The sequence below is a fragment of a genome, unplaced genomic scaffold, assembly GCF_019419815.1.
Source record: "Pyrus x bretschneideri cultivar Hongxiangsu unplaced genomic scaffold, Pyrus_bretschneideri_v1 Contig23, whole genome shotgun sequence".
Lineage (NCBI taxonomy): Eukaryota > Viridiplantae > Streptophyta > Magnoliopsida > Rosales > Rosaceae > Pyrus > Pyrus x bretschneideri.
The window spans coordinates 5,531,518-5,554,928 of record NW_025999535.1 but is presented as its reverse complement, the minus strand read 5'-3'; the positions used below and the strand labels follow the sequence as shown (position 1 = coordinate 5,554,928).

Sequence of the window (23,411 nt, the reverse complement as noted above, 5' to 3'; positions counted from 1 at the left end):
ATTCTATTTATAGGAGAGGGAAGTCAGCACAGAGAAGGTGAGATCAGACCAAGCAAACTTACACCGCCTAAAAGCTATCGGTAGGAATGATGTAAAAGCCCTTTAATTGGCTATGGTTTTGGCCCAATTAGAATAGAACAAACAACTTAATAAAATAATGTAAAAGGAAAGAAAATGAATAATATGAATCTATAGTTCAAATACTACCGTAATGGTGTACTGAACTTATTTGGTTCAAATTAATAGTAAATTAGAGTATAGAAAAATGAAATAAAGGAATTAACGATTAAATAAGAAGTAATACAAAACTTTTTGAAATAATAAGTATATACAACACATAATTATATATAATTATTTTTGAAAATACAGGTCCTCACACAACACCAAACACATTGCGCCTGAAGTTCTTCTTCTCACATCAACAACAAGAGCATTAAAAGATTGAAGTAACGCAATTCCATTCACAAGACAATTTGGCTAACCTCTTCACCAAATCACTACCGAAGATGATGTTTCAAAAGCTTGTTCAAGGAATTGGTATGAGTAAACTTTCTAAGTTGTAACATTGCTAGCTCTCTTTGAAGTTGTATCAAGCTCAGGGGGAGTATCCTGAAGTATACTTGCTTGATCTTAATGTACTCTTTTTCCCTACAATTAGGAGCATTTTTTCCACTAGGTTTTTGCTACCTTACTAGGTTTTAACGCAGGCACCCACCTTGGGTTGATCATATCCCTGATGACATCCAATAAACATTTCATTTGACTTTGCATTACTCACGCATTTTTCCCTTAGACTATGGATATTGTCCCTACTCGGGGTTTTTACTATAGCCATAGGGTTATTTGTGAGACTTACTTCATTATGCAAGTTTCTACCTTATTTGAGAATTGTGTGTTCCCAGATCAATATCAACGAGTCGACTTCCACAACTTCTACATGATGCCGAATCTACTTGAGTAACACACTCAAGGGGGAGTGTTGTAAACTTCTAGTTTAAGTGTGGTTGTGTAAATCTTAGATTAGATTGTATTCTAGTTATTCTTTCCTATATAGACTTGTATTATTTGGGGATGAAGGATTTTTTCTCTCCCTTATTACTATAAATAAAGGCATTGCGTAGGGAGAATAATAGACATTCCTCTACACAATCCTACAAACACATCTCTCTCTTTTCTCTCTCATTGTCGCTAACCCCTTCCCCTGTCAATTAAATATAGGTCACAACACAAACAAAATTATTGAATTATAAATTTGGCCGAGACATCCCAAATCGATCTTCACAAACTAAGTTAACAACGTAAATTACTAAAATAAAAATTGCCTAAATCCAAATCATAACTATTAACTTTCAAACCGTTAGGCCATCTCCAACTGATCCGGCCAAAAAGTCATAGGGCTAAAAGTAGCTCGAAATAACACGAAAACGTCTCTAACTAAGAGCTAAACCAAAAGACTTGTGGGCCCCACTGGGCCAAAACCACCAAGTTAGGCCAGTGGGCTGACCATCTCCAACTAGCCCAATGTGCCCAGCCCACTTTTTTTTGGTTTTTTGGACGAATTTTTTTTAGCCCAGGCCATTTTTTTTTGGTGGATGAATTTTTTCCTACACTATTTCTCACATACTTTTTACAATTCCATACTATTTTACCTCATTTTATTTCAATTCTTCACATTGTATTCTCTTCCAATAATCTTTCCTTTAATTTTTTCAATAATTTTCAAATGGCCACCTCTTTCAATAATCTTCCAATATGTTAAAAAATTGTATTTTAATATGTTAGTTTAATTTAATTAACTATATTAATTCAATTAAAATAATAAATTATATTTGACCTATGACCTTTTTGCCTATTCGGTTAAAGATGGTTTTTTGTCATAGAGCTATATTTGGTCTATGATCCTTTAGCCAATTCAATTAGAGATAGTATGAAATATGACTTGACATTGTTTCTTAAAATATAATTTTTTGAACAGCTATAAGGCTAAAAAGAATTCTTTGACTCTCCTTCGATGATGTTAAATGAAGGAAGAGGATCCTCTCCTGAGCATAGGATGGGGATCCTCTTGATCATAAAATCCAGACCGTTCAGTTTTAATCTAACGATTGCAATTATTATAACTTTTAACGATCCAAATTTCGTGATCAAGAATCCTCTTCCTAAACTCAAGAGAGGATCCTCTTCCTTAAATGAAAACAAAATGAGTACAGAACAAGAAAACGGTAAAGCGAAAAACATCGTCCAAAGCGAAATTTGCTAAAGCATTCGACGTTTTGCTGATACTAACAAACGACAACGCGTTTTGGTCAATGAATAAAATCAAATCCCTTGTCTTCCCCAATGCGAAAAAGTCTGTTATTGCGTTTTTGTTTTAGGGTTTTGCGTTTTCATCTCGTTGTCCTACATCTTTTCCGAATCGCGATCTTGTTTGGTTCCCGAGAAAATCAGTGAAGTACGTTTCTAATCTACAGGGTAAACAGTGAGAAATTGCGGGTTTTGAATTGAAATTTCAATTTTGTGTCCGCCCAATACCCTAGATTTGCTTTCCAAAGAATATCAATTTCGAGGGTTTTCTTGAAAATTGATCCATCAAAGGGCATGAGTACGCTTGATGTGACCATGGAAGATGGCGGCGGTGCCCAACCGAAATCTCGATGGAAGCAAATGGGGCATGGGGAGAAGGAGGCGTCCGTGCACGAAGAAATGAAGAGAATGCAGAAGTTGCCTGCAAACAGCACTTACGTCACTCACCGCTTGCGGGTTCTCAACAAAATTCTCCAGCTTTTGTCCATTCAGGTGCACAAACATTGAATTTCCAGCACTGTATATAGCATAATTTAGCTGTTAACTTTAGCCTGCTATCCAATGGGTTTATTGTTTAGGCCAATGAGAATCAACTAAACCCAACACCCACACGAAAAATTCATTTAGGGTCCGTTTGATAACCATTTCATTTGGAGTTTTAGGTTTTCATTTTTTGTATTAGAGATGGAGGGAAAAGTATGTGGGAGAAATGAGGAATGCAGAAGGACGAAGGAGATTATATGAAAACAAAACTCGAACGTCGTTTTGGCTTTTAGTTTTGATTTTGTGGGTCAAAAGATGAAATCTAAAAACGATATGGTTATCAAATGCGCCCTTGCTTGACTAATTTTTTGGTTAATTACTAGTTTGCTTTGCTATGCAATATGGAATCTTGTGTTTTCTATATGATTCTGGTTAGAGTTAGAAGACAAATGAATTTGATTTCAGTATTTGATATCTTCTGTCTTCATTGTATGCCAGAGAACCGCATCACAAGAACAGGAGTTGGAGTTGCTTTTCGCCGGGCTGTCTATGTGAACTCAATCTTTCATGGTAGTGGTCAGGTCCAGTTAATGTTATATCTTGTGGAGTTAGATATTGTAATTACTTTTGCTGTGGAGTATATGTAATGACTAGGGTTACCTTATTTGCAGTGTTCTGTTCGAAGCTGGTTGACAAATAGTTTAACTGTTTGTTGTGTTTGATGTGTATAGAATGATGTATACACTGTTAAATCGTGACTTTTACTAGCTCCTTATGTATTAAAAGGTCCTTTTGTTTTAAACCATTCACTTGGATCTCATACGTTTCATAGATTTTTTCAGGGAGCCTCACGTTCTTCCCAATGAGGGATAGGGGTAAACTCTGCATGAAATTAGAAATGTAATCGCGGTTTGATGTAAAGACTGCTTTAAAAAAATGTTTAGGTTGTTCCGGCAAATATATGCATGACTTTACTGTTCGTTCTAGGCAGAAAACCCTTATTCAAACTACCAACTTTGGGTAGGAGCACACCCAGTTCTGCCATTGTGCTTTGTCTGGGCACCTTCTTATGTTAGTTAGAAGACATCCTCGTATTAGGACTTTCCTTGCCTTTTTGGATCGCTTAATAGTGTGTCCGTATATGCTATACCAATTGTATTTTATATTTGTTCTCAACCTCATGCAGTATTTGTAAAGCAGTTTCTGTTGATCTTCTGATTTTGTTAATCAACTGCACTGCAGAATCTCAAATCATGAATATATTATATCTGTGTTTATAAGAAGACATGAGTTCAGGTCCTTTCCGTCACACACTGAAGATTGTACGTTTTTGGCACGCTAATACTCTTGACATGGTGGCAGTGTATGATAGTGATACTGGAGATTATATCATCAGGTTGGCATTTCCATTTCCCATTCTTTTGGAGTTAATTACTTGGAGAAATCTTTGGTTTCATGTGGATGCAATTCTCGGAGAGCAGAATCGGCGCGATGAACTTTGGACATCGTTTCTTGACGTCCCCGATTTTTGTAACATCATCGTCATTTTTTCTGTGATTCTCGTAATATTCATCTTGTTACTTTATCCATTGAGACTATTCATCAAGGAGGTGATGAGAAAGAATTTAAATTCTTTTTTGTTTTGTTTTGTTTTGTGATTCTAAAGAATTGTACTTTCGAATCTCTTCACATCTTAAACCATGCTTTATTTTTGTTTGTTCGGTACATCAAAGTAGAAGTGCCTCCCTACTTTGAATAAAGCAAGTGGCCAAAAAGTGCTTTTTGTAAAAGCAGCTTAAACTCGAAGCTCTTTACATGGACGAATATACTGTAACCATAGCGTTTCATAATTTTATATTATTCGTATGAAACGTCACAGATCTCAAAGTATACTTAGGGGTGAGCACAAATATACTTAGGGGTGAGCACAGTGCGATTCCACTCCTAAATTGGAATCGAAACCGAAATATATTAACGGTTTGATTCGGTGCGGTTCCACTTAAATTTATTACTAGAACTTTACGGTTCGGTCTACATCGGTTTCGATTCGGTTCTTGCCGGTTTACAGTTCCTAATAATAAATTATTTGAACACCAAATCATTATGCATTCAAATACATCTTCTAAAACTGATTACTTAAAGTTGCATACAACACATTTTTTTTAATGCAAATGTCTTTGGTAGTGGCACCAAGTCAACAAAAAGAGACAACTAAAATACATATGCACTGGTCAATCAGTCAACAAACAAAAAAATGATGAAGCAAATTGCAGGTTTTCAGACTTCAGAGAGCAAGCAAGAAGCAGCAGCTCCTGTACACAATTTTTCAACCTATTATACCATGACATGTGTGTGTATATATAATTTATTTATTTATTATTAATAAAACGGTTCGGTTCGGTTCGGCTTGTTCTTGGTCATTCGAAACCGGAATCGGAACCGGTTTGAACGGTTCGGTTCGGTTTTTCACTCAAAGTTGACTTTTCCGAACAACACGGTTTTTTTTCTTACGGTTCGATGCGGTTTTGCGGTTATTATGCCCACCCTAAGTATACTAATGGCTTTAAAACCAAGTCCCAAACTTCCTTCCCCAAAAGTAAGAATTCTTAAAGCGACCAAGACGAAAAGGAAAGCCTGAAGCTTTGAGCTACAGAGAAAAATGGGGATTTCCGATTACATCTCCGGGACAACCGATTCGCTGAAACGGAACGCTCCGGGTCTAACTGCCGTCAAAAACGTGTGCTCCACAGCTTACGGTTACGGGTCGGGTGCCGTTACCCAAATCGACAACGCCGTCAGGGGTAGCTTGAACCATTATTTGGGGGACGCGGAAGGCCGGGCCAAGATCGTCCGGTTCAGCTCCAGCATCGCTAAACACACAGCGTTGGAGAGCCTCAAAACCGTCCCAGGTTTTGTTTCCTCGACCTTTTCAAATTTTATAGTTTTTTGGAAAATTGATTATCTCGATTTAGCCTTAGGTAAGTATCTGAACAGTTACTCTACACTGTCGATTTCGTGCCCTAGTTACTGTACATTGTTGATTTTTGAACACACTCAATGTTTATGTCGTCTTAAACACGTTGGATGTGCCACTACAGTCATGTAACATTCATCCACACTTGTAAGTGGGGAGGTTTTAGGTTTGCTCACTTGGATACGCCGCTAAACTGCAGTCATGTAGCATTCCTCCCCACCCACTTGGTCATTAGCCATAATTCATTATTTTGGATAATTTTTCATGCGCGAGTTGGTGCGAGTAACGGTTCACAAATCCATTTTGTTTGTCTTACTTTATAGAGTTGTGCCCAGATAAGTAGATAACTTTTGTTCAAACTTTCGGAAGTTTGGGTTTCATGAAGCTTCGGAACTCTGGTGTAACATGTTGATTCGGGTTTCTTGACTAGTCTACCTGCAGTTGTTATCGACTAATTTGCAGTTGGATGTGTAGGTTACAAAATTGTTAAGAGATCAATCAGTGACTTAAATGAGTCCGATAAACAAGAAGAGAATGTGAAGGCAACGCAGGCTGATCTACACAGATTGAAGAAAGAGTTAAGTGAATACAAGAAAGTACATGAGCTAGCAGTGGTTATGAAGGCATTGCAGGCCGATGTACTCAGATTGGAGAAAGAACTCAGCGAATACAGGAAATCACACGAGCAAGTTCAGCTAGATAAGCCAAGTGCGGATTTGAAGTCACCAAACACAGCCAACATTCATTCAGTTGCCAATCAGAAAGCAGAAGACGTGATCAGAGTCTTTATGATGAAGGAGTTACTGGGCAGGCAATTTTTGGATGATCTAATTGCTTTTCGCGGGTCACCTACAAAGAAGTAGAAAAGTGTCAGGTACTAAGTGGATAATATAAGTGGAGCGATGATCGTTATCTGTCATGAATATTTGCCTTGTTTGAAGCTTTGTGAATAGGTTTGCTTGCTCTGTGTGATGATTCCCTCTGTGTGCTTCGGCATCCGTTTTGTAACTTTTGTTTGGGGTCTCGCCCTAGACTTGAGATGTGGTCCATTGGATGTGGCGCATTCGAGATGATATGTGCTGCTAATGTACTAGTAAGAAAGCAGCCTTTTGCATTGTCAAATCCAGTGGCCCTGTTTGTAAATTGAGGGCAGTGTCAAGTTCGGACAAGGATTGTCTACCCTTTCACTTTCGGTGTCCTTCCGTGCCCTCTTATTTATGTGGTCACGATTAAGCCACGTTAACATTTTATATTACTATTCATTTTTGTTTTATTATCTCTATAAAAAAAATATAAAATGTTGACGTGATTTAACCGTGACCACACAAAACAGGAGGGCATTAGAAGTGAGAGGGCAGACAATCCTTGTCCGTCAAGTACGTTCATAAATTGAAGCTAATTGGTTCTATATCATTGATTAACGGTTCTCGTAAACTCCTAACCCCAATAGACGGTTAAAAACTCTACTTAACCCGAGCCTTGGGGCTAGCCAAGTGATGAGGGGGGAGAGATTTTTCAGTGTGCTGACAACTTGGCTCGATACATCAAGTTTCATTATACAATTGGTCAGAAATTTCATTTTCAAGTTTTCAACCAATTGTGTTATTACACTTGGTATACCAGAGCGTGCTTGAAGCACATTGAAAAATTTCTCGTGAGAGAGAAGCGCAAACTCTTTTTTTCATCGTACGCCTACTTTTTTTGAAACATTGCCGTTCCATTTGACAATATTTTTGATAATGAAAATAAACTTATGTTAATGCTTCAATAGGTCTTTCTCCTCACGTCCGAATGAAAAAGCTTTCCCCTCGTCTCAATTTTGCTTTCATAATTTATTTTCAAACTTGTTAGATATTTTTTTATGTATCTTGGAGACTCGGACTGATAACATAAAGTCATGTGTTTGAAATTTTTCATTCACATGTGGTCAGTTCGGGACAGTCACCTTGACGTCCTCCTTTCATACAAGTTATTCTCGTGATTTTAAGCTAACATTTGTGGGACATTCTATTTTGAGTTGGATTGAAGGCGGGACTGTTTTGACTCATAACTGTGGCAAATAGCTTATATAAACACCAAAATACACGTCAAGAGTCCAACTTTTTATCTACATAATAGCTCCTCATTTACGATACAAGGGTTTGATTGAAATTACTTTTGGAGGGTTCAAATACATTTCTTTCGACATTCACCTTCATAAACATTTCTCACTATATTTTTTTGAAGAAAAAGTTGTAAGTGTTTTTGGGTTATAAAAATGCAATATATGGCAGATGCTTTTCCATTAAAAAAAAAAAAAAAACTTGTAATTTTATGAAAAAGTGATAACAATCTATACGTATGCGTTCATCCGAAACAAAACTTATGTAACTTATGTGGGGATGTTCACGTCATATTGCAGTGTCGAAAGGCTCTACTGTCCAGTAAAAAAAATTCATCTTGTAATACAAGGTTCAATTTTTATAACCATATTTGTTCTTGCCCTTGTTTCAAGAAAAGGCTTAGTATCAGAAAGTAATTTTATAAAAGCACTTTAACCTCAGAAAGTGCTTGTCCAAGATTATAACACTGCATTTCATCCGGTGCTTTGCTTCCCTACGCACCAAAGCCAGCAGATACCTTGCTTCAGTAACTCACTGCGTTTAAGTTTTCAGTTCTCTTATAAAGGGCTTAGCCTTTCAAGGCAATCCTTTGCACACATAAGGTACTTTTAATTGTCACTGGTTTTCGGTTTCCTTTCACAGAGGACGCGGCATTTAGCGGAAGAAAGATTTGGTGTTTTAGCAGTCAGTGAAGCCAGGTACACTATCTTGTTCTGAAAATTATCTACTGCTAGTTTCTTTTATGTTACAAATTTCAGATTACCGTTTTACATTAATTTACGTCGAAGCCAAACAACTAAGAGCTAGCCAGAGTAAACAGATACACTACTGCTAGTTCCTCCCTCTTTTCTAGCATACTTGGGAGGAAGAGGCTAATTTCGACAAAAATCTCGTTAAATGTCCGGAAAAAAATCATGTGAAAATAAGAAAATATAAAGGCTGATGCCGGTGAAGTTAACAGTAGTTTCACTAAAAGATATTAAAATTTGATATATAAATAGACGAAGATGTTACCAACTGTATATGATATGGTAGGAAATATTTAACCACAGTAGTTTCATCGAATTGCTTGTTGGAAAATATATGGATCGAGATACTGTATATTCAGATTAAAAGTATCTTGCATTGTTCTGGTGATGTGTAGGAAGTAAAAATTCAGCTATGGGATTTCTGACGCGGATTTGTGAACGAATAATGTTCATATGGTATCTGATTAGGCGATGGATTAAGTATCAACAAAACTTTCAAGTTGTTAATATGAACACTCTCAGAAGAATGTTGGAAGAGCTAATTAGCCAAATTGAATGTATAGTCGAAAAGTTAGATGCCGAGCCTCTTGTTCCAGTTATACAACAAAGAGATGAAGTCTATGAGTGGTTAGAGAACGCGGAAAGGATCAAAACTCAAATACTAACTATTGAAAAGCTCGGTGAAAGGAAATTTATCTCGCGTGTACATCTTGCAAAACTTGTTGATGAAAAAATTGGAGAAGTTGAGGAGTTGCTGAAAAAGGGTTGTCTCTATAATGAGATTTGCACTAAGAAATCGTTTAAGTACGTGATTATTGGTGGTGGAGTTGCAGCTGGATACGCAGCAAGGGAGTTTGTCAAGCAAGGGCTCAAACCTGGTGAGTTAGCGATCATATCCAAAGAAGCCGTGGCACCTTATGAACGTCCGGCACTTAGTAAGGCCTATCTGCTTCCTGAGGGAGCTGCAAGGCTTCCGGGGTTCCATGTCTGCGTCGGAAGTGGAGGTGAGAAGCTGCTTCCAGAATGGTATGCGGAGAAAGGTATTGAGTTACTTCTCAGCACAGAAATAGTCAAAGCGGATCTTCATTCAAAGATCCTCACTAGTGAAACTGGGGGAATGTTTGAATTCGAAACTTTGATCATTGCAACTGGTTCCAGAGTTCTAAGGCTGACAGAATTCGGCGTGCAAGGAGCTGATGCGAAGAACATTTTCTACTTGAGGGAAATTAGTGACGCCGATAAACTTGTAGAGACAATTAGAGCCAAGAAAAAAGGAAAGGTAGTGATTGTTGGAGGAGGATACATTGGTCTTGAAGTCGGAGCAGCTATGAGAATCAACAAATTTGATGTCACCATGGTGTCTCGGGATCCATGGTGCATGCCTCAGCTTTTCACTAAAGAGATAGCTGCTTTCTACGAGGGTTACTACGCCAATAAAGGAGTTAAAATTATCAAGGGTACCCCTGCAGTAGGGTTCGATGCTGACACAAACGGAGAGGTAAAGGCAGTGAAACTCAAAGATGGCAGGGTGCTGCAAGCTGAAATTGTTGTTGTTGGTGTCGGTGCAAAGCCTCTCACTGATTTGTTCAAAGGCCAAGTTGATGAAGAGAAACATGGGATCCGAACTGATGGAATGTTTGAAACAGATGTCCCTGATGTGTACGCCGTGGGGGACGTTGCTACTTTCCCAATGAAATTGTACAACGACATGAGAAGAGTCGAGCATGTCGACCACGCCAGAAAATCAGCTGAGCATGCTGTGAGAGCTATCAGGGCAAGTGAGGAAGGGAAGTGCATTGATGAGTACGACTATGTTCCGTACTTCTACTCGCGTGCCTTCAATCTTTCTTGGACATTTTACGGAGACAATGTGGGTGATCCGTTGCTGTTTGGAGACCGCGATCCGACGTCAAGAAAACCGAAGTTTGGAGCAGCATGGATCAAGGATGGGAGGATTGTGGGAACGTTTTTGGAGGGAGGGACAGATGAAGAAAACAAGGCTATTGCCAGAGTTGCAAGGGCACAACCTTCAGCTGAGCATTTGGATACACTGAAAAGGGAGGGCTCTACCCTTGATATTTCCATGTTAACAAATTCCCACCTATAATTTGGGAAGTGAGTTTAATTGGTTACTGGAACTCTATATATTTATGTAATACCCTGTATAAAATTAAAAAGATCGGTAATGTGCGTCCTGGATTTGATTTTTTTTTATTTTTTTTTCAATTTCTTCACATTTCATTCTCTGTACATATTCCTTGGATTGAAAAAAAAAAAGAAAGTGATTTCATAATTTCATTGCTCTTTTTGTTGCTATTTACTAAAGTACGTGGCTTAAACCTAATATTTTTGTTATTGATAATGCGCGTGACCTAATAGATTGACGGAAAATGTTTTATCCACACTTAGTACGCATTTTGCCACATCTCAACTAATAACACATTATCAGGTGTGTTATACTAAAGGTTAACAATCTACGTAGTGTGCAAAAGCTGTTAATTTGGGTCCTAACTATGTTCTTTTGAACTCCGATGTGCGAGTGTCAACATGCGACCAAAAGGCCAATTGTATATTTTGATTTGTAGAGTATGGCGTGAACTTTGGTTGGAACAACATTAATAACTTAAAATAATAAGAATAATTTTTTCTTTTAAACAAACGATATTATCTACACTAAAGAGAGAGATAAGCTTAGCCTTATAATGGACTAGAAATAATATTATATAGGATAAAGTACAAAAAACTATCTCCATTATTGGTGTCACGACACTTTCATATCTCATCTTTTAAAATTGACAATGTCATACCTCATCTTTAGCATTTGTGTCAATGTTATACCTTCCGTTTGCTAAGCGTGAATTTCTCAGTTAAATGTTGATGTGTCTTGATCCGGGACCCATTTTTTATTAATAAATTATTAAAAACTAAAAAAAATCATTTAATATTTTTTAAATATTAAAATAATAAAGAAAAGTTAAAAAAAAAAAAAAAAAAAAAAACCAACATCAGTTCGTCCCCCCCTCCTCTCTTCTCCCCATCTTCATCTTCTTCCCCTTCCTGCTGCAACCCTGAAAAAAGAAGAGAAAAAAAAAAACCAATTTGTCTTCCCCACTCCCCACCCCCTCTTCTCCCCGCACCCAACCTCGCACCCACTACCTGCAAATCAAAAAAAAAAAAAAAAAACCCAGATCCCGTTGAGGTGGAATCGGGAAACCTGGCGGACTGGGTTTTATTTTATTTTATTTTTTTTTCCCTTCTTTCTCTTCTTCTGCAGGTGGGGGAGGACGAACTGGGTTTCCCTTTTTCTTTTTTTTTTTCCCTTCTTCTTCTTCTTCTTCCTCCTTCGGGTTGGTTTGGGTTTTTTTTTCTTCCTCCTTCTCCTCCTGCTTTTTGGGTTGCAGGGGGTTGGGTTTGTGGTGGGGGGAGGGGGGACGAATTGGGTTTGGTTTGGGTTTTTTTTTTTTTTTTTTTTCTTCTTTCTCTCTTCTTCTTCTTCTTCTTCCCCATTCTTCTTTCTGGGTTGCAGGAAGATGGGGAAGAGAGAGAGGGGGGAGGGACAAACGGACCTGAGGTTTTTTTTTAATTTTTAATTTTATTTACTTTTCTTTATTATTTTAATATTTAAAAAATATTAAATGATTTTTTTTAGTTTTTAATAATATTTTATTAATTTCTTAATAAAAAATGGGTCCCGGATCAAGCCACATCAGAATTTAACTGAGAAATAAACGGCCAAGCTAACGGAAGGTATAAAATTGACACAAATTCTAAAGATGAGGTATGACATTATCAATTTTAAAAGATAAGGTATGAAAGTGTCGTGACACCAATAGTTGAGGTAGTTTTTTGTACTTTACTCTATTATATACATCAAATTTGTGCACCAGATGATGTGACATCAATCAAATTTGTGCTTTAATTCAAGTTGAGATTTGATTAATAATTGTAGTAAAAAATATTTGATGTCCATATCTTTTTTTTTTTTCAATGGGACAACTGGTGGTAAGTCACGGTTATCCACCCCTTCCTGAGGTCGAAAAATCTTAGAGAGGCATTTAAGCCTCTTCTGGCCACAAGTCTGGACTCAGAGAGGCATTGAAGCCTCTCCTGACCACAAGTCTGGCTTCCACACCAGCAGCGAGTTTCGAACCCGAGACCTCTAGTTTTTAGTTTTAAGAAAGCCTCGTAATCCTCCCTTTATCATTGGGCCACCAGCTCGTGGTTATCTCGTGTTCATATCATTTAGGCTTAGTTTGGTATTGAGGTGATTCTAAAAAAAAACTGGTATAAAAAAAAAGCTGGGAGCTATTTTTGTGTTTGGTAAACATTTAGCTTCAGCTTTTTTTCACAGCGGGTGAAAAAAAAAGCCAAAAACAAGAAGTTGCAAAACCCAGCTTTTTTTCACATCTGTTTTACATAAAAGTTTTTTTTTTCAAAAGCACTTTTACAAAAAAGTTTACCAAACACTCTGCTGCTTTATTTCACAGCTGCTTATTCTCACAGTACAGCAGAATCACTTTTTTTTTAAAGCACAACAATACCAAACCAACCCTTACTGTACAAATTTAATGTAGGTAGCACCAAATCCAATAATAAATATCAAATAACATTAAAGGACCGGGTATATATTATTTTGGATTAAAAAATGGTTGAATTCTTGGAACTTGAGGGTAGGGGTGAATTTTCAATTTTAATAGTTCGAGGGAACTTGGCTAAAATAATAATTTAGGGGATACTTTGCAATGGGTAGAAAGTTAAAGGTCTAATCAGAAGAATACTAAAAGTAAAATAATAAAAATGAAAAGATAAAATGTCCCTCTTCTTCCTACGGCATTATTTTCAGCTGACAATACTGAAACATAGGTTTTCCGAGGGCTCCATCAATCCGAAACGCATCCGATATATCGTCCATCACAGAAGCGTATCGGGTACCATACGACACGTCGCTCGCTGCCGAAATGGCCGCCATAAGAACTGAGAGACCCTCCTCTAAGCTGGAAGCGCACAAATCCAACGCCAACCGCCGAGAAAAGATTGGCGGCGGGCTTCTGAGCAACATCGCCAAATTCGCCATTGACTCCACCATCAACTACTCTTTCAAAGCCTTCCCTGGTTAGCTTTTCATTTGTCTCATAAATTTTGGATTTTTATTGCTTTAATGTAATCTGCAATCCGGTTTAATTAACTTTGTTAATTATTTCAAAAGTACTGAGATTTTACAAGAACAGATGGTTCTTGTTAAACCCTAAAATCGGTCCTTTCAGTTTCTTGTTTGAAATGAATGATGCCCATGTAATTAAATTATAACTGCAGTTGCGGAAATGCATAAATTTTGAATTTTATCGATTTTAATTTGTGGGTTCTTTGAAAAATTCAATGAAAAGTTTGGAAAATTCAGAGAGGTTTGGATTGTTGTTTGGGTGTTGAATGTTGTGTGCAGTAATTTGACATATGGAAACAGCAGTCTAATAACTGAACATGAGTTCCTGTGGATGTAAAATTGGGGAAGCTTTGGATGACAAAAACCACAAACGAAATGGTTATCAAACGGGCTGAAATGTAAATACTGTGTACTTTGGACTTGATGTGCGAAACAATGTGAACTATCGAAAATTGAGGGATATCAAAATGCAGACTTGATAGCGATTTTAGGGAGCTAGGGAGGCTTATAATTTTGTATAACGGTTGGTATCGGAGATTTTATTTGGAATAGGATGTAAGGGCAATGATGAATTCGGTTTACAGGCTCAGCCTGTACTGCATTGCATCCCATTCCTTGCCTGCAAGGATGCACTGATGCTTTCTGTTAACTGCTGTATCTGTTTTCCGTTCAAATTAGTTCGGAGCTATTGTACTTAACTACTATATCTGATGTGAGATAATATATACAACAACAACAACAACAACAACAAAGCCTTTTCCCACTAAATGGGTGGGATAATATATGTTGATGAAAAAATATTTATATCTTTTGGACGGCTACTAGAATTGGTTCTTTGTGTTTATACTTCCATGTTTTCAGCTTGGCTAACGTTGTGGACGCATTCACCATTGTTTCTCTTTCTCCATCTTTTCATTTCATTTTCCGCCATTTTTGCTGCAGGTAGGAAGCAAGCGCATCAGATTGTGCGGGAAGGATTAAAGGACCATCCACCCCTTTCAGCATCTCTTGACGACAAGAAGAAACCGGAAGATCTTAAGTTAGTGATGGAGGAAATGCACGCAAAAATGGAGCAGATGCAGGAAGAAACGAATATTGTAAAGCAGCAACATAAGACATCAGCAGAGCATGTTGAAGGATTAGGGCATCCAAAGAAGATGCCGGATGAAGGCGTTCAGGGTTCGGATCTTCTGCAGAACAAGAAGAAAAAGATCTTCATTCGTTCGCGTCTTTAGAACGAGGTTTGGTGTTAATGATCATAACAGAAAGTAAACAATGTAAGAACTATAAAGTAAAACTAATTGTAATAAAATAATGTGGATGTATTGCAAATAAATGAGGTTCAGAGTGAGCATAGCATTACTCAAATTATGGTGCAGAATTTTCGCCCAAAAAAGGGGGAGTTTTAGCAAGTTCCCATAAATCATAGGTATTGGGACGCTAGAGTGACGTTGTATTGGAGCCCCTCTATTTCAATTTGGTACGTTACAGTGACTGTGTATAGGAGATATGGGGAAGCCCTCGTAGGAAAGAGGAAATATAAAACAAGAAGGGCATTCCTGGCAGTGCAAAAACAATTTTTCCTGCCACATTGTTCCTTCACTCACTCTCGTGTACCTTCTCTGGACTTGCACATAGTCTCTCTCTCTCTCTCTCCAAGCTAAGTGAGAAGTGACAACCTTGCACCGTTGCACTCATAGAGAGATCACAGCACCGAACAATGGCGGCATGGACAGTAGCGTCTCGCAGTGCAGCGAATATGGCGCGGGTTTCCCCTCCCAAGTCGGCTTCCACCGCTCAAACCAATTCCCTCGTCCATCGGCGCGGTTTTGCCACAGGCGGCGGTAATTCATTCACCTTTGATTGACCTCTATTCGTTTCATCAATAGCTTCCCATTTAATCTTTTTCCGTCACTTGATTTGCGTTCGGTTGCTCAGAAGGCGTGATTTACGTATGAATTTCTCTGTTTTTATAGAATTTTGTGTTGTTTTGACTGTTGCGCAGATCGTCATGGACCTGGGAAGGTGAGCTTTTGGGAGGACCCAATGCACCCGTCTAAATGGAAGGAAGAACAAGTGAGTTTTATATAAAGGTTTTGCTTGTTCGCTGTTGAGACTATCGATTACTTGTTTACTTGAGAAGTGTCGTGTTTTCGCACCAACATTCTTGCGGTGTCATGCTACGCGCATTCTCTAGCCTCGTGATTTTGTTTATTATGTTCCGCGGAACATCCATACAAAGTCGAAATTTCCATGTTTTGTCAATAAAAAAAGTTGCACCTCCGGAGTGAAATAGAAATCTCTAAACACCTCTCGGTCACGTTGTGATATTGAGGAACAAATTACTGGTGCTATGCACTATGCAGCGGTCTCAGATTCCACTCTAGGTGGATATGTTGGGGGATGTCGTTAAGTTGTCCGTTGAACTACCCGGTAAAAGGACACAAAATGGTCTGGTTAAGTTCTCATACAAAACTAAGTTTGGATTGCTCACAATAGCGTTGCACGCGAGCACAAACATATTGTTCATGATAGTCAAGACTCTAACATCTTACGGCTGTTGCTTCACTCGGCTTTTTTTTTCCCTTACAGTTTCTGCTTGTCTCTTTAGCTGGATTGGGGACAGTTATATATGGGGGTTACAAGTTCTTCACGAAAGGCAAAGAGGACATAAAGGAAGAGGTACTATGTCTATTTCACTTTCATCTCATGATCCCACGAAACTAAATAATCAATGTCTTAAGTGCTTTCTCATACTCTACTACATGGCTGTATCTTCTATTTAGTGTCTTGGGGCCGCATCTGAACTGTCAATTCTTAACTCCTATTCGGTGTTGAGAACTTGGCCGCGTAAAATGATTCGCGTTGTATGAGTTGGGCGGATTGTTTATGTATGCTTTCTATGCAGTGTCTTGATGTACTTTTCATCCGCTAGCGGTGTTTTCATTTGTTCATCTTCTGGGACAAAGCATTTGATTAGTTGTAGCTCTTGTTGGATGACTTGCATGTTTCTCAAACTTTGAAATAAGTTTGCAAAGAGTTGGAACTACGAAACGGAAGTTTTTCCATATCTGCTTCCTTTGCTTGCAGAGAGTTGAAGAACGGCCACGCTAGCTTTTGGGGGACCTGAATACAATGTGCAATTAAACAAACCGTGTCTTGGCTTCAGAACAGTTTACAATGAGGATGCACTTTTTGATGTTACAAGACATCGTTGTTTTTAGGCAGTTTCTGTTGTACATGCAACTTTGTAAGTACATGGAGCCCCTTCTCTTTATCAAATGTTGGTTATAGCGGACATGTTCCTTCCCGCGCACCCAGGTATGAATGCTCCTCTACATTTTAGCATTAGTTTAAAGTAGAATATCGCTTGTACCAAAAAATAAAATGTTGGTTTATGGCTCATGCGTTATCAATGCCACGACACAAAAATGTTCCATCGGATCTTTCTAAAAACGAACTATTTTGTTGTCTATTCTACATCCCTTATATTCAATTATCTAAGAGTAGTACCAAATCATATTCGAAGAATAATTAGCAACCTCAGTCTGCATCTTTTACATCCGCTTCAATATCAACGACTGCCGTAGAAGAATCCTTCCCTGTAACCAGTGTCAATGTTCAGAAAGCATATCGATTTGATGCATACACTACTATAGAAAATGCCCTACGATTTATGGATTCATCGACGATTAGGAGTCTATTACACCCTTGGCCCTTAATGCAAGATAAAAATGCAAGGCAACGGTGACAAGAAAAATGCAGACGTTTAACAATCATCAAATGCAGGCTCGCAAAATATGATCACGAAGAGAAAATGGCAACAGGGTTTTCAGGGATAACCTCTTGTGGAACGGGTGAAGTCGTTGAATGCCTGCCCAAATGTTGTAGATTGTTTGGAGAATTTTATAGGGTCCATCACGAACTTGTCATCCACCACTGAAATTAAACCACATCTTACAACATGAGGCAACATCCACACTACTTTTCCATCGATACAAAAACAAAATAAGGAGTTTTACAAAGATTTAGTATGAAAGCGCACAAAAAGGGGCCTGTATATTCTATAACCACCAAGTTACTCAGATTTTAGGTATAAAAATTGGCAACACGATGTAAACGGGGCTGCCAACGTAAAGAGACTTGTTAAATGTAGCTACTAGTGGCGCCGTAGTGAAATGGCATTGGTCTACTGACAGGATAAAGCAGTATAAGGAATTTTTGGAACTAAAACAAACATAAACCCGTAAGTTTTGACAACTACACAGAAAACAGGAGTTCATCAACACGAAAAAACACATAATATTAGTCAGTAATGGTAACGTAAGTACACGGTCCGCAGAGTGCAGACAGCTACAAGGAAAAATGCCGCAAGTGTAATTTGGAATTCAGAGAAGCAAGAAACCAAAATATGAGCGTATACCGGAAAAAGGTTGACTACAGTAGGGGCAGAGCTGCAAATCATCATTTAAAGTCGACCTGCAAAAGGTCGCATCATTGCCCAAGTTAGGTTATAACAATCCTTAGAAACTATATAAGTTAGCTGGTCTTACTTGAAAATCTGGAAATCGTTTCCACAGTTTGGGCACTGCAAGTACATAAAGAAAAACAATCATTCGAGGCAGAAGACTGCAGAGTAAGAATCTAAACGTCACATTCGAAAAACAAAAATACCCAGGATGTTACTCAAAAAGTACTGATTAAGAGTCGATAACATTTTGAGTGGTTTTTATATGAACAAGTATCATTCAAGTACTCAAAATTTTTCAATTATTATACATGTAACATGCATTTCTCTGATACATTCCCCCACGGGGAAGAATGAACTGATTACGATGCTGTATTTTGCATTCGAATCCTTCGAAATCATGTATCCATATCTACTTATACAGCGCCCGCGATACAGTTATTTGAAATCAAGACATCCAATTACTGCAAATATTACTCAACTCCTAACGAACTAAATCGTAAAGCCTTTCGGGTAAACCATCCATTCTTCATATATCACTCAAATTAAAAGATCTGCAGATTGATAAATGAACTCCAAACACAATCCAAAGCATTATGTAAGAGTAAGACCTACATATCTATTGATAAAAAATAATAGAAGCAGACAAATTAGCTCCTATCCTCAATTACTAGTCACTGTTTGCAAATGCATAGAGGGAAATGATCAAATTGAGAACAGGGAAATTAAACCAACAACTTTTGAGTTGCGATTTCACGGCGAAACCCAGCAACAGAAATTCGATACGCAGTCGAAGAAAACTAAAAATTTGAAGTAGCTTACACTGTCTTGAACCATATCCCGCCCTGCCCACCACAGAAAAGCACCCACACCAACAATTGGTACAAGCACTGCAATCAGCTGCATATCAAAACCCATCAATTTCATTAGACATACACAAAACAGTAGTAGCATACCCAGAAATCTTCAGAAATGTTAGAGACACAGAGAGAGAGAGAGAGAGAGAGAGAGTACCCAAATGGAAACAATAGCATCCAAAAGCCAGCCAAGCTGCCCAGTAAACGAAAGATAAGTCAATCCAATAGCTACAGCCAAATTGCCCAGAAGTCTAGCAATGGCTCCGTCATCTTTCCCACCACCACCGCCACCGCCTACCGCCGCCATTAAACCCACCAAACCCCTGATTCAACCTCACCACGACCTCCCTTTTCTTCTTCTTCTTTCTCTTCCACCCCTCATCTGTCACCAAAGTCCCATCCCTGTCCCAATAAGCCTGCAACCTGAACTTGCTCTGCTTCAAAAACCCAATCTTTGCCCTCGACAGAGGAAAATATTTGATAGGTTTCTTGCATGTCCTATTGTGCAGACTGCTCAGCCTGAAAGATAGGGAATTTATGGAGATTTGAACGACGGTTGCCATAGAAATGATTGGAAGCTTTTAAGAACAAAGGACCCAATATCTCAAAACTCTGGTTTTGTACTTCTCATGGAGGATTTTATGGTGGTATTTGGACTTAGTAAATGGGGAAAGACAATTTCTCTTTGGATTTGGCTTCTCTACTTTCTCGTGTGTCGATTTGATATTTCTACTTTCAGCACTGCACTGACTTATTCGAACAATCATCCTGTTTCTTGCTGGATGTGACTTATGTGGCAAACAGCAGTAGTCTGTATTAATTTCCACAATCTTTTTTAATATTTATTTTTAATTGTGCGGAAATTGACTTTCTGGTAATTATAATTTTGGGTAATGATGGATGCATGTCTTCATAATCTAGCGTGCAAATATAGCACATCACAGTACAATCAAGAATCTTGTACGAGGGAATGGCTTCTTAAGATTGAGAAGGTTCTCTTTAAGATACTTCGTTACTAATTCAAAAAATTCGTATTCATGGTTAGAATCGTTTATTTTATAAAATTATTCTGTAAAGATTATTTTTTAAAAAATTAATTTAAAATAAGATCGTTTAGTCAATCGAAATATCGTATGCCCACATCTTGACTAATTTTAACTATGGCTCGAGCTTAGCATAGTTTACTGTCAGGTAGCATCAGTTTCCAATGTCAGATGACAAACATGGTTGTTGTCGTTCATTGTAAAATAGCATATGATCTTTACCGCTCCCTCTCTCAAATTGTGCTTGACAGAGAGAGCGGCAAGGTTCGGTGCTAGAACTCGTCAAAGACTATTTTGAAATAATTTTTTTTTTAAAACAAGGAGTGTAAGTGAAATGTTTAAGAAAGTTTTTGGGTCATCTATAGTAGTACAAACTCTTTAGATCAACCACTTAGTACTACGGTTAAGTGATATTCTTTTTCACTTGTAAATGAGATCTTAGGTTCGATTCTCGTCAAAGGCGAATTTGAACCATATTATTGCTAGCCCATTGTGAGGCTAAGCCGATCCCCTCCCTCCCTTTAGTACAGATAATATCGTTTGTTCTAAAAAAAAAAAAGCGGAAAACTCTCTGGATCAACGTCACATAGAATAAGGTAGATATGTTTGCCGTCGTTCCTTGTAAAATAACTACTGCAGTGCAGAATTGAAGAAATATCAGTACATACGATTCTAAACCACACTCACGCTCATGATCTCCGAGATCAGTCTTTCTTCCTATCATATGCCTTAGTCGATATTTCAGCATCTCTGTATGGCTCGGCACTGTATGCATGCTTCTGAACAACTGAAAAGAAAACCATCTCCACGCACACTAGTATGTTTTGAAGAGCTTCCTCAATATGCTCCACGTCTAGCCAGATATGATGAGATCGGATTATTTTCAGCGCTGCGAGAATATCAAGGACAATCCCCTGCAAAATCAGGTGAACTGCTTTGTCAAATCATACAAGAACTTTCTTTCTAAAAGAACTCGTATATTTAACTAAGAAATAGCCCTTCTCCCAATTGAATCGATTACACATTAACGAAATTGAATGTTCTTGAAAATACACGTTATGGATGATTTTTAAAAGCAACCAATCACGGGAATATCAGTTTCGGTAATTGAGCAAAAAAACTTAGTTATGTGCATGTTATAGTGAGGCTAGCAGAGAAAACGAATCGATGTATGTCTCAAGATTCAATGCAGATACAAAGGTATAGAATATGGTGTTGGACATCTCACGAAACAAAGATGAAACAGAGCCTTAGACATGGATAACCGTGTTAAAATCGGTGCAAGAATCCCAACAATCAGCATGGAAAAGAAAGTATTTATTCTCCTTAAACCATAACAAACTATATCTGGATAAATTAAAGACGATTTTGCTTGGCAACTGAATGATTTTATGATCTGCTATATCTTTCTGCTAGATAATCTAGAAGGAAGAATGCATATGCATACTGCAAGAATATTTCTTTAGGAGATTCTACGCAAGAAGCTTATCTGCTCATGATTCATGAGTCATGAACATTAAGACCAATCCAGTGGTAACTTTCATGCCTAACGGCTTCAGGAGTTTAAATTCCTAGTCAGAGTTCACAACATATACAAAACACTATATCCACAATGGCATTCTCTAAGTTAACAACCCCCATTTGACATGAAAGGGCAGGCAAAATGATAATTACCTGCCAAAAGCAGAAGAAGACAATCCCTTTGATGCACAAGAACTTAGTGAGCGGTTTGTGTGGTGCCAGCTCTTTAGCAAACACATGGTAGAAGGCGACAAGAGAATACAAAGCCAGTGACACTGAAATGTTCAGAATTATAGTGAATGTCCAGCTAACCCAGCTGGGATATACACCAAGAAGTTGAAGAGTTATCATCAAGATGGAGCACACAGGGCGAATCACAACAAATTGCCATGTCCAGTACTTGAGAAGCTTCAAAGTATGATGGTTCAGACGAACAGTGCGAGGCTGCATTGTTTGATAGATACAAGTCAACATATTACCTCAGTTAGTGAAGGTTAACAAAACTAAGCTAGGTACAAATAAATCCAAGGAACATTAGCTATGCACGTGCCTTTGCACACACTACAACTGGAAGATGGTGGAAAGACTAAGAATTTGGATATACGGCTAAAGATCTTTCTATTGTTCCCATCCCAAAGAGAATATGAGTTCATTAAGCATAAAATTGAAGTCGTTGTATCAGAAAACATTCTCATTTATCATTAGTTAAATTAACTAAAACAACGAGAATCCGAGAAGAAAATTCATTTACCATAAAAAGAGTCATTGGAAACGAATGGTGAATCTCCCGTCCTTTGATTTCATCTGGCACGATGTTTTTACTTATGGATATGTTCAAGTAGCTGTACAGCAAAGCCAAAAACTTGGCTATTACCTGCACATGTATAATGAACCCAATGAAACTCAGAACTAACAATATGCTAACACAACCTCAAATCTTACTTTTTTTCTTCGTTATACAAGATGAACAACTACATCTCCCAACGTCGAAATCTTACCAAAGCCTCGTAGCATTCCTTGATCGAATCCAAGACCGTGAACGAAACTTTGCTTCCCTGGTAATCCAACAAGCCCACAAAGGAATCAATGGCATATAAGGGGGCCATAAGTATGATGATTATGATGGCCTTTTGCTCCTTTGGTTTATTCCAGCAGAAAAAATGCTCTGAGAGAAGCTGTAGTGAGAAATGCGTTGTGACCATCATACAGAAAGTGGAACCCAGAAGAACAAGTTGTGCAGGATTTGCCATTTTTCTCTGGTTTTTTGGGTCTTTAACCACAAAAGTGCTGATTCAAGAAGCACCTGCAAAAGGATTCGGATTCAAGTAAAGCACAAAATCCATTTCACAAATCACAAAACCCAATTAGAAAATCATAAACTTGTGACGACCCAAGTGAGAAAATTTTCAAAATTTTCAGAATCCCAAATTTAATCAGGCCACAACGAGACAGTCCAACACATAGCACAAAACATATAAAAAAAAACAAAAAGTAAGCTAAGTCAACTGTGAAGTAATGCTAAAGGTAGAAGAATGAATGGCACTGACTGGCTGTTTGGTTGCAGAGAAAAACGCTTGCTTCTTCCGCTGCGAAATTTTCTAGCGTTTCTGGAGAGCTATGAGAAAATACGCGACCGGTTTGTTGGTCGGTCGGATTGAGATTATTGGGCGCTGAGAGATGGAAGCGATTGGAGCTCTTTGAACAACGATTGCAGAAATTTAGCTGAAGAATCGAGATGGCACATTTAAC

The 23,411-nt window shown here is 38.1% G+C and overlaps 6 protein-coding genes across 10 annotated transcripts; 4 read left to right on the top strand and 2 right to left on the bottom strand.

Annotated features, from left to right (window-relative positions):
* The first annotated feature begins 2,283 nt into the window (after positions 1-2,283).
* Positions 2,284-4,420, top strand: LOC103927398. Of its 2 annotated transcripts, none has more exons than XM_009336319.3 (3): positions 2,284-2,796; positions 3,286-3,357; positions 4,150-4,420. In XM_009336319.3, the coding sequence occupies exons 1-2, from the start codon at positions 2,599-2,601 to the stop codon at positions 3,340-3,342; spliced, it is 255 nt and encodes an 84-aa protein (XP_009334594.2). In that variant the 5' UTR covers positions 2,284-2,598; the 3' UTR covers positions 3,343-3,357; positions 4,150-4,420. The 2 variants fall into 2 exon arrangements, with proteins under 2 accessions (XP_009334594.2, XP_009334593.2); XM_009336318.3 differs by having other exon boundaries at positions 2,285-2,796; positions 4,030-4,420.
* Positions 4,421-5,340: 920 nt separating this feature from the next.
* LOC103927399 lies at positions 5,341-6,904 on the top strand. Its single transcript, XM_009336320.3, has 2 exons — positions 5,341-5,696; positions 6,236-6,904. Exons 1-2 carry the CDS (start codon positions 5,447-5,449, stop codon positions 6,622-6,624), a joined length of 639 nt encoding a protein of 212 aa, XP_009334595.2. The 5' UTR covers positions 5,341-5,446; the 3' UTR covers positions 6,625-6,904.
* Positions 6,905-8,284: 1,380 nt separating this feature from the next.
* LOC103927400 (monodehydroascorbate reductase, seedling isozyme-like) lies at positions 8,285-11,081 on the top strand. The gene is made up of 2 exons (XM_009336321.3): positions 8,285-8,561; positions 9,008-11,081. Exon 2 carries the CDS (start codon positions 9,025-9,027, stop codon positions 10,717-10,719), a length of 1,695 nt encoding a protein of 564 aa, XP_009334596.2. The 5' UTR covers positions 8,285-8,561; positions 9,008-9,024; the 3' UTR covers positions 10,720-11,081.
* A 2,347-nt stretch (positions 11,082-13,428) lies between these two features.
* Positions 13,429-17,253, top strand: LOC103927401. 4 transcript variants are annotated; one of them, XM_048585619.1, is made up of 5 exons: positions 13,429-13,724; positions 14,716-15,617; positions 15,779-15,849; positions 16,366-16,455; positions 16,864-17,253. In XM_048585619.1, the coding sequence occupies exons 2-5, from the start codon at positions 15,494-15,496 to the stop codon at positions 16,885-16,887; spliced, it is 309 nt and encodes a 102-aa protein (XP_048441576.1). In that variant the 5' UTR covers positions 13,429-13,724; positions 14,716-15,493; the 3' UTR covers positions 16,888-17,253. The 4 variants fall into 4 exon arrangements, with proteins under 4 accessions (XP_048441576.1, XP_048441575.1, XP_048441574.1 ...); XM_048585618.1 differs by having other exon boundaries at positions 16,682-17,253; XM_048585617.1 differs by having other exon boundaries at positions 16,366-17,253.
* On the bottom strand, positions 17,157-19,890 carry LOC103927402. The gene is made up of 6 exons (XM_009336323.3): positions 19,256-19,890; positions 19,064-19,141; positions 18,327-18,361; positions 18,197-18,252; positions 17,617-17,712; positions 17,157-17,375 (listed from the first exon to the last, which is right to left on the bottom strand). The coding sequence occupies exons 1-6, from the start codon at positions 19,403-19,405 to the stop codon at positions 17,317-17,319; spliced, it is 474 nt and encodes a 157-aa protein (XP_009334598.2). The 5' UTR covers positions 19,406-19,890; the 3' UTR covers positions 17,157-17,316.
* An 819-nt stretch (positions 19,891-20,709) lies between these two features.
* Positions 20,710-23,371, bottom strand: LOC103927404 (transmembrane protein 184C). The gene is made up of 5 exons (XM_009336324.3): positions 23,210-23,371; positions 22,661-22,965; positions 22,414-22,536; positions 21,816-22,106; positions 20,710-21,055 (listed from the first exon to the last, which is right to left on the bottom strand). Exons 2-5 carry the CDS (start codon positions 22,910-22,912, stop codon positions 20,846-20,848), a joined length of 876 nt encoding a protein of 291 aa, XP_009334599.2. The 5' UTR covers positions 22,913-22,965; positions 23,210-23,371; the 3' UTR covers positions 20,710-20,845.
* Positions 23,372-23,411: the final 40 nt, after the last annotated feature.

Excerpts from the sequence above, each read along its gene's own strand:
- LOC103927402 (XM_009336323.3), bottom strand. The coding sequence starts at position 19,405 with ATGGCGGCGGTAGGCGGTGGCGGTGGTGGTGGGAAAGATGACGGAGCC. Across the intron at positions 19,142-19,255 it reads ATGCTATTGTTTCCATTTGG|CTGATTGCAGTGCTTGTACC; the intron begins GTACTCTCTCTC and ends TTTGATATGCAG. Across the intron at positions 18,253-18,326 it reads AACGATTTCCAGATTTTCAA|GTCGACTTTAAATGATGATT; the intron begins GTAAGACCAGCT and ends GACCTTTTGCAG.
- LOC103927400 (XM_009336321.3), top strand. The coding sequence starts at position 9,025 with ATGGGATTTCTGACGCGGATTTGTGAACGAATAATGTTCATATGGTAT.
- LOC103927398 (XM_009336319.3), top strand. The coding sequence starts at position 2,599 with ATGAGTACGCTTGATGTGACCATGGAAGATGGCGGCGGTGCCCAACCG. Across the intron at positions 2,797-3,285 it reads TCCAGCTTTTGTCCATTCAG|AGAACCGCATCACAAGAACA; the intron begins GTGCACAAACAT and ends ATTGTATGCCAG.
- LOC103927404 (XM_009336324.3), bottom strand. The coding sequence starts at position 22,912 with ATGGCAAATCCTGCACAACTTGTTCTTCTGGGTTCCACTTTCTGTATG. Across the intron at positions 22,107-22,413 it reads TTCCAATGACTCTTTTTATG|CCTCGCACTGTTCGTCTGAA; the intron begins GTAAATGAATTT and ends CAAACAATGCAG. Across the intron at positions 21,056-21,815 it reads TCTTCTTCTGCTTTTGGCAG|GGGATTGTCCTTGATATTCT; the intron begins GTAATTATCATT and ends CTGATTTTGCAG.
- LOC103927399 (XM_009336320.3), top strand. The coding sequence starts at position 5,447 with ATGGGGATTTCCGATTACATCTCCGGGACAACCGATTCGCTGAAACGG. Across the intron at positions 5,697-6,235 it reads GAGCCTCAAAACCGTCCCAG|GTTACAAAATTGTTAAGAGA; the intron begins GTTTTGTTTCCT and ends TTGGATGTGTAG.
- LOC103927401 (XM_009336322.2), top strand. The coding sequence starts at position 13,571 with ATGGCCGCCATAAGAACTGAGAGACCCTCCTCTAAGCTGGAAGCGCAC. Across the intron at positions 13,725-14,715 it reads CTCTTTCAAAGCCTTCCCTG|GTAGGAAGCAAGCGCATCAG; the intron begins GTTAGCTTTTCA and ends TTTTTGCTGCAG.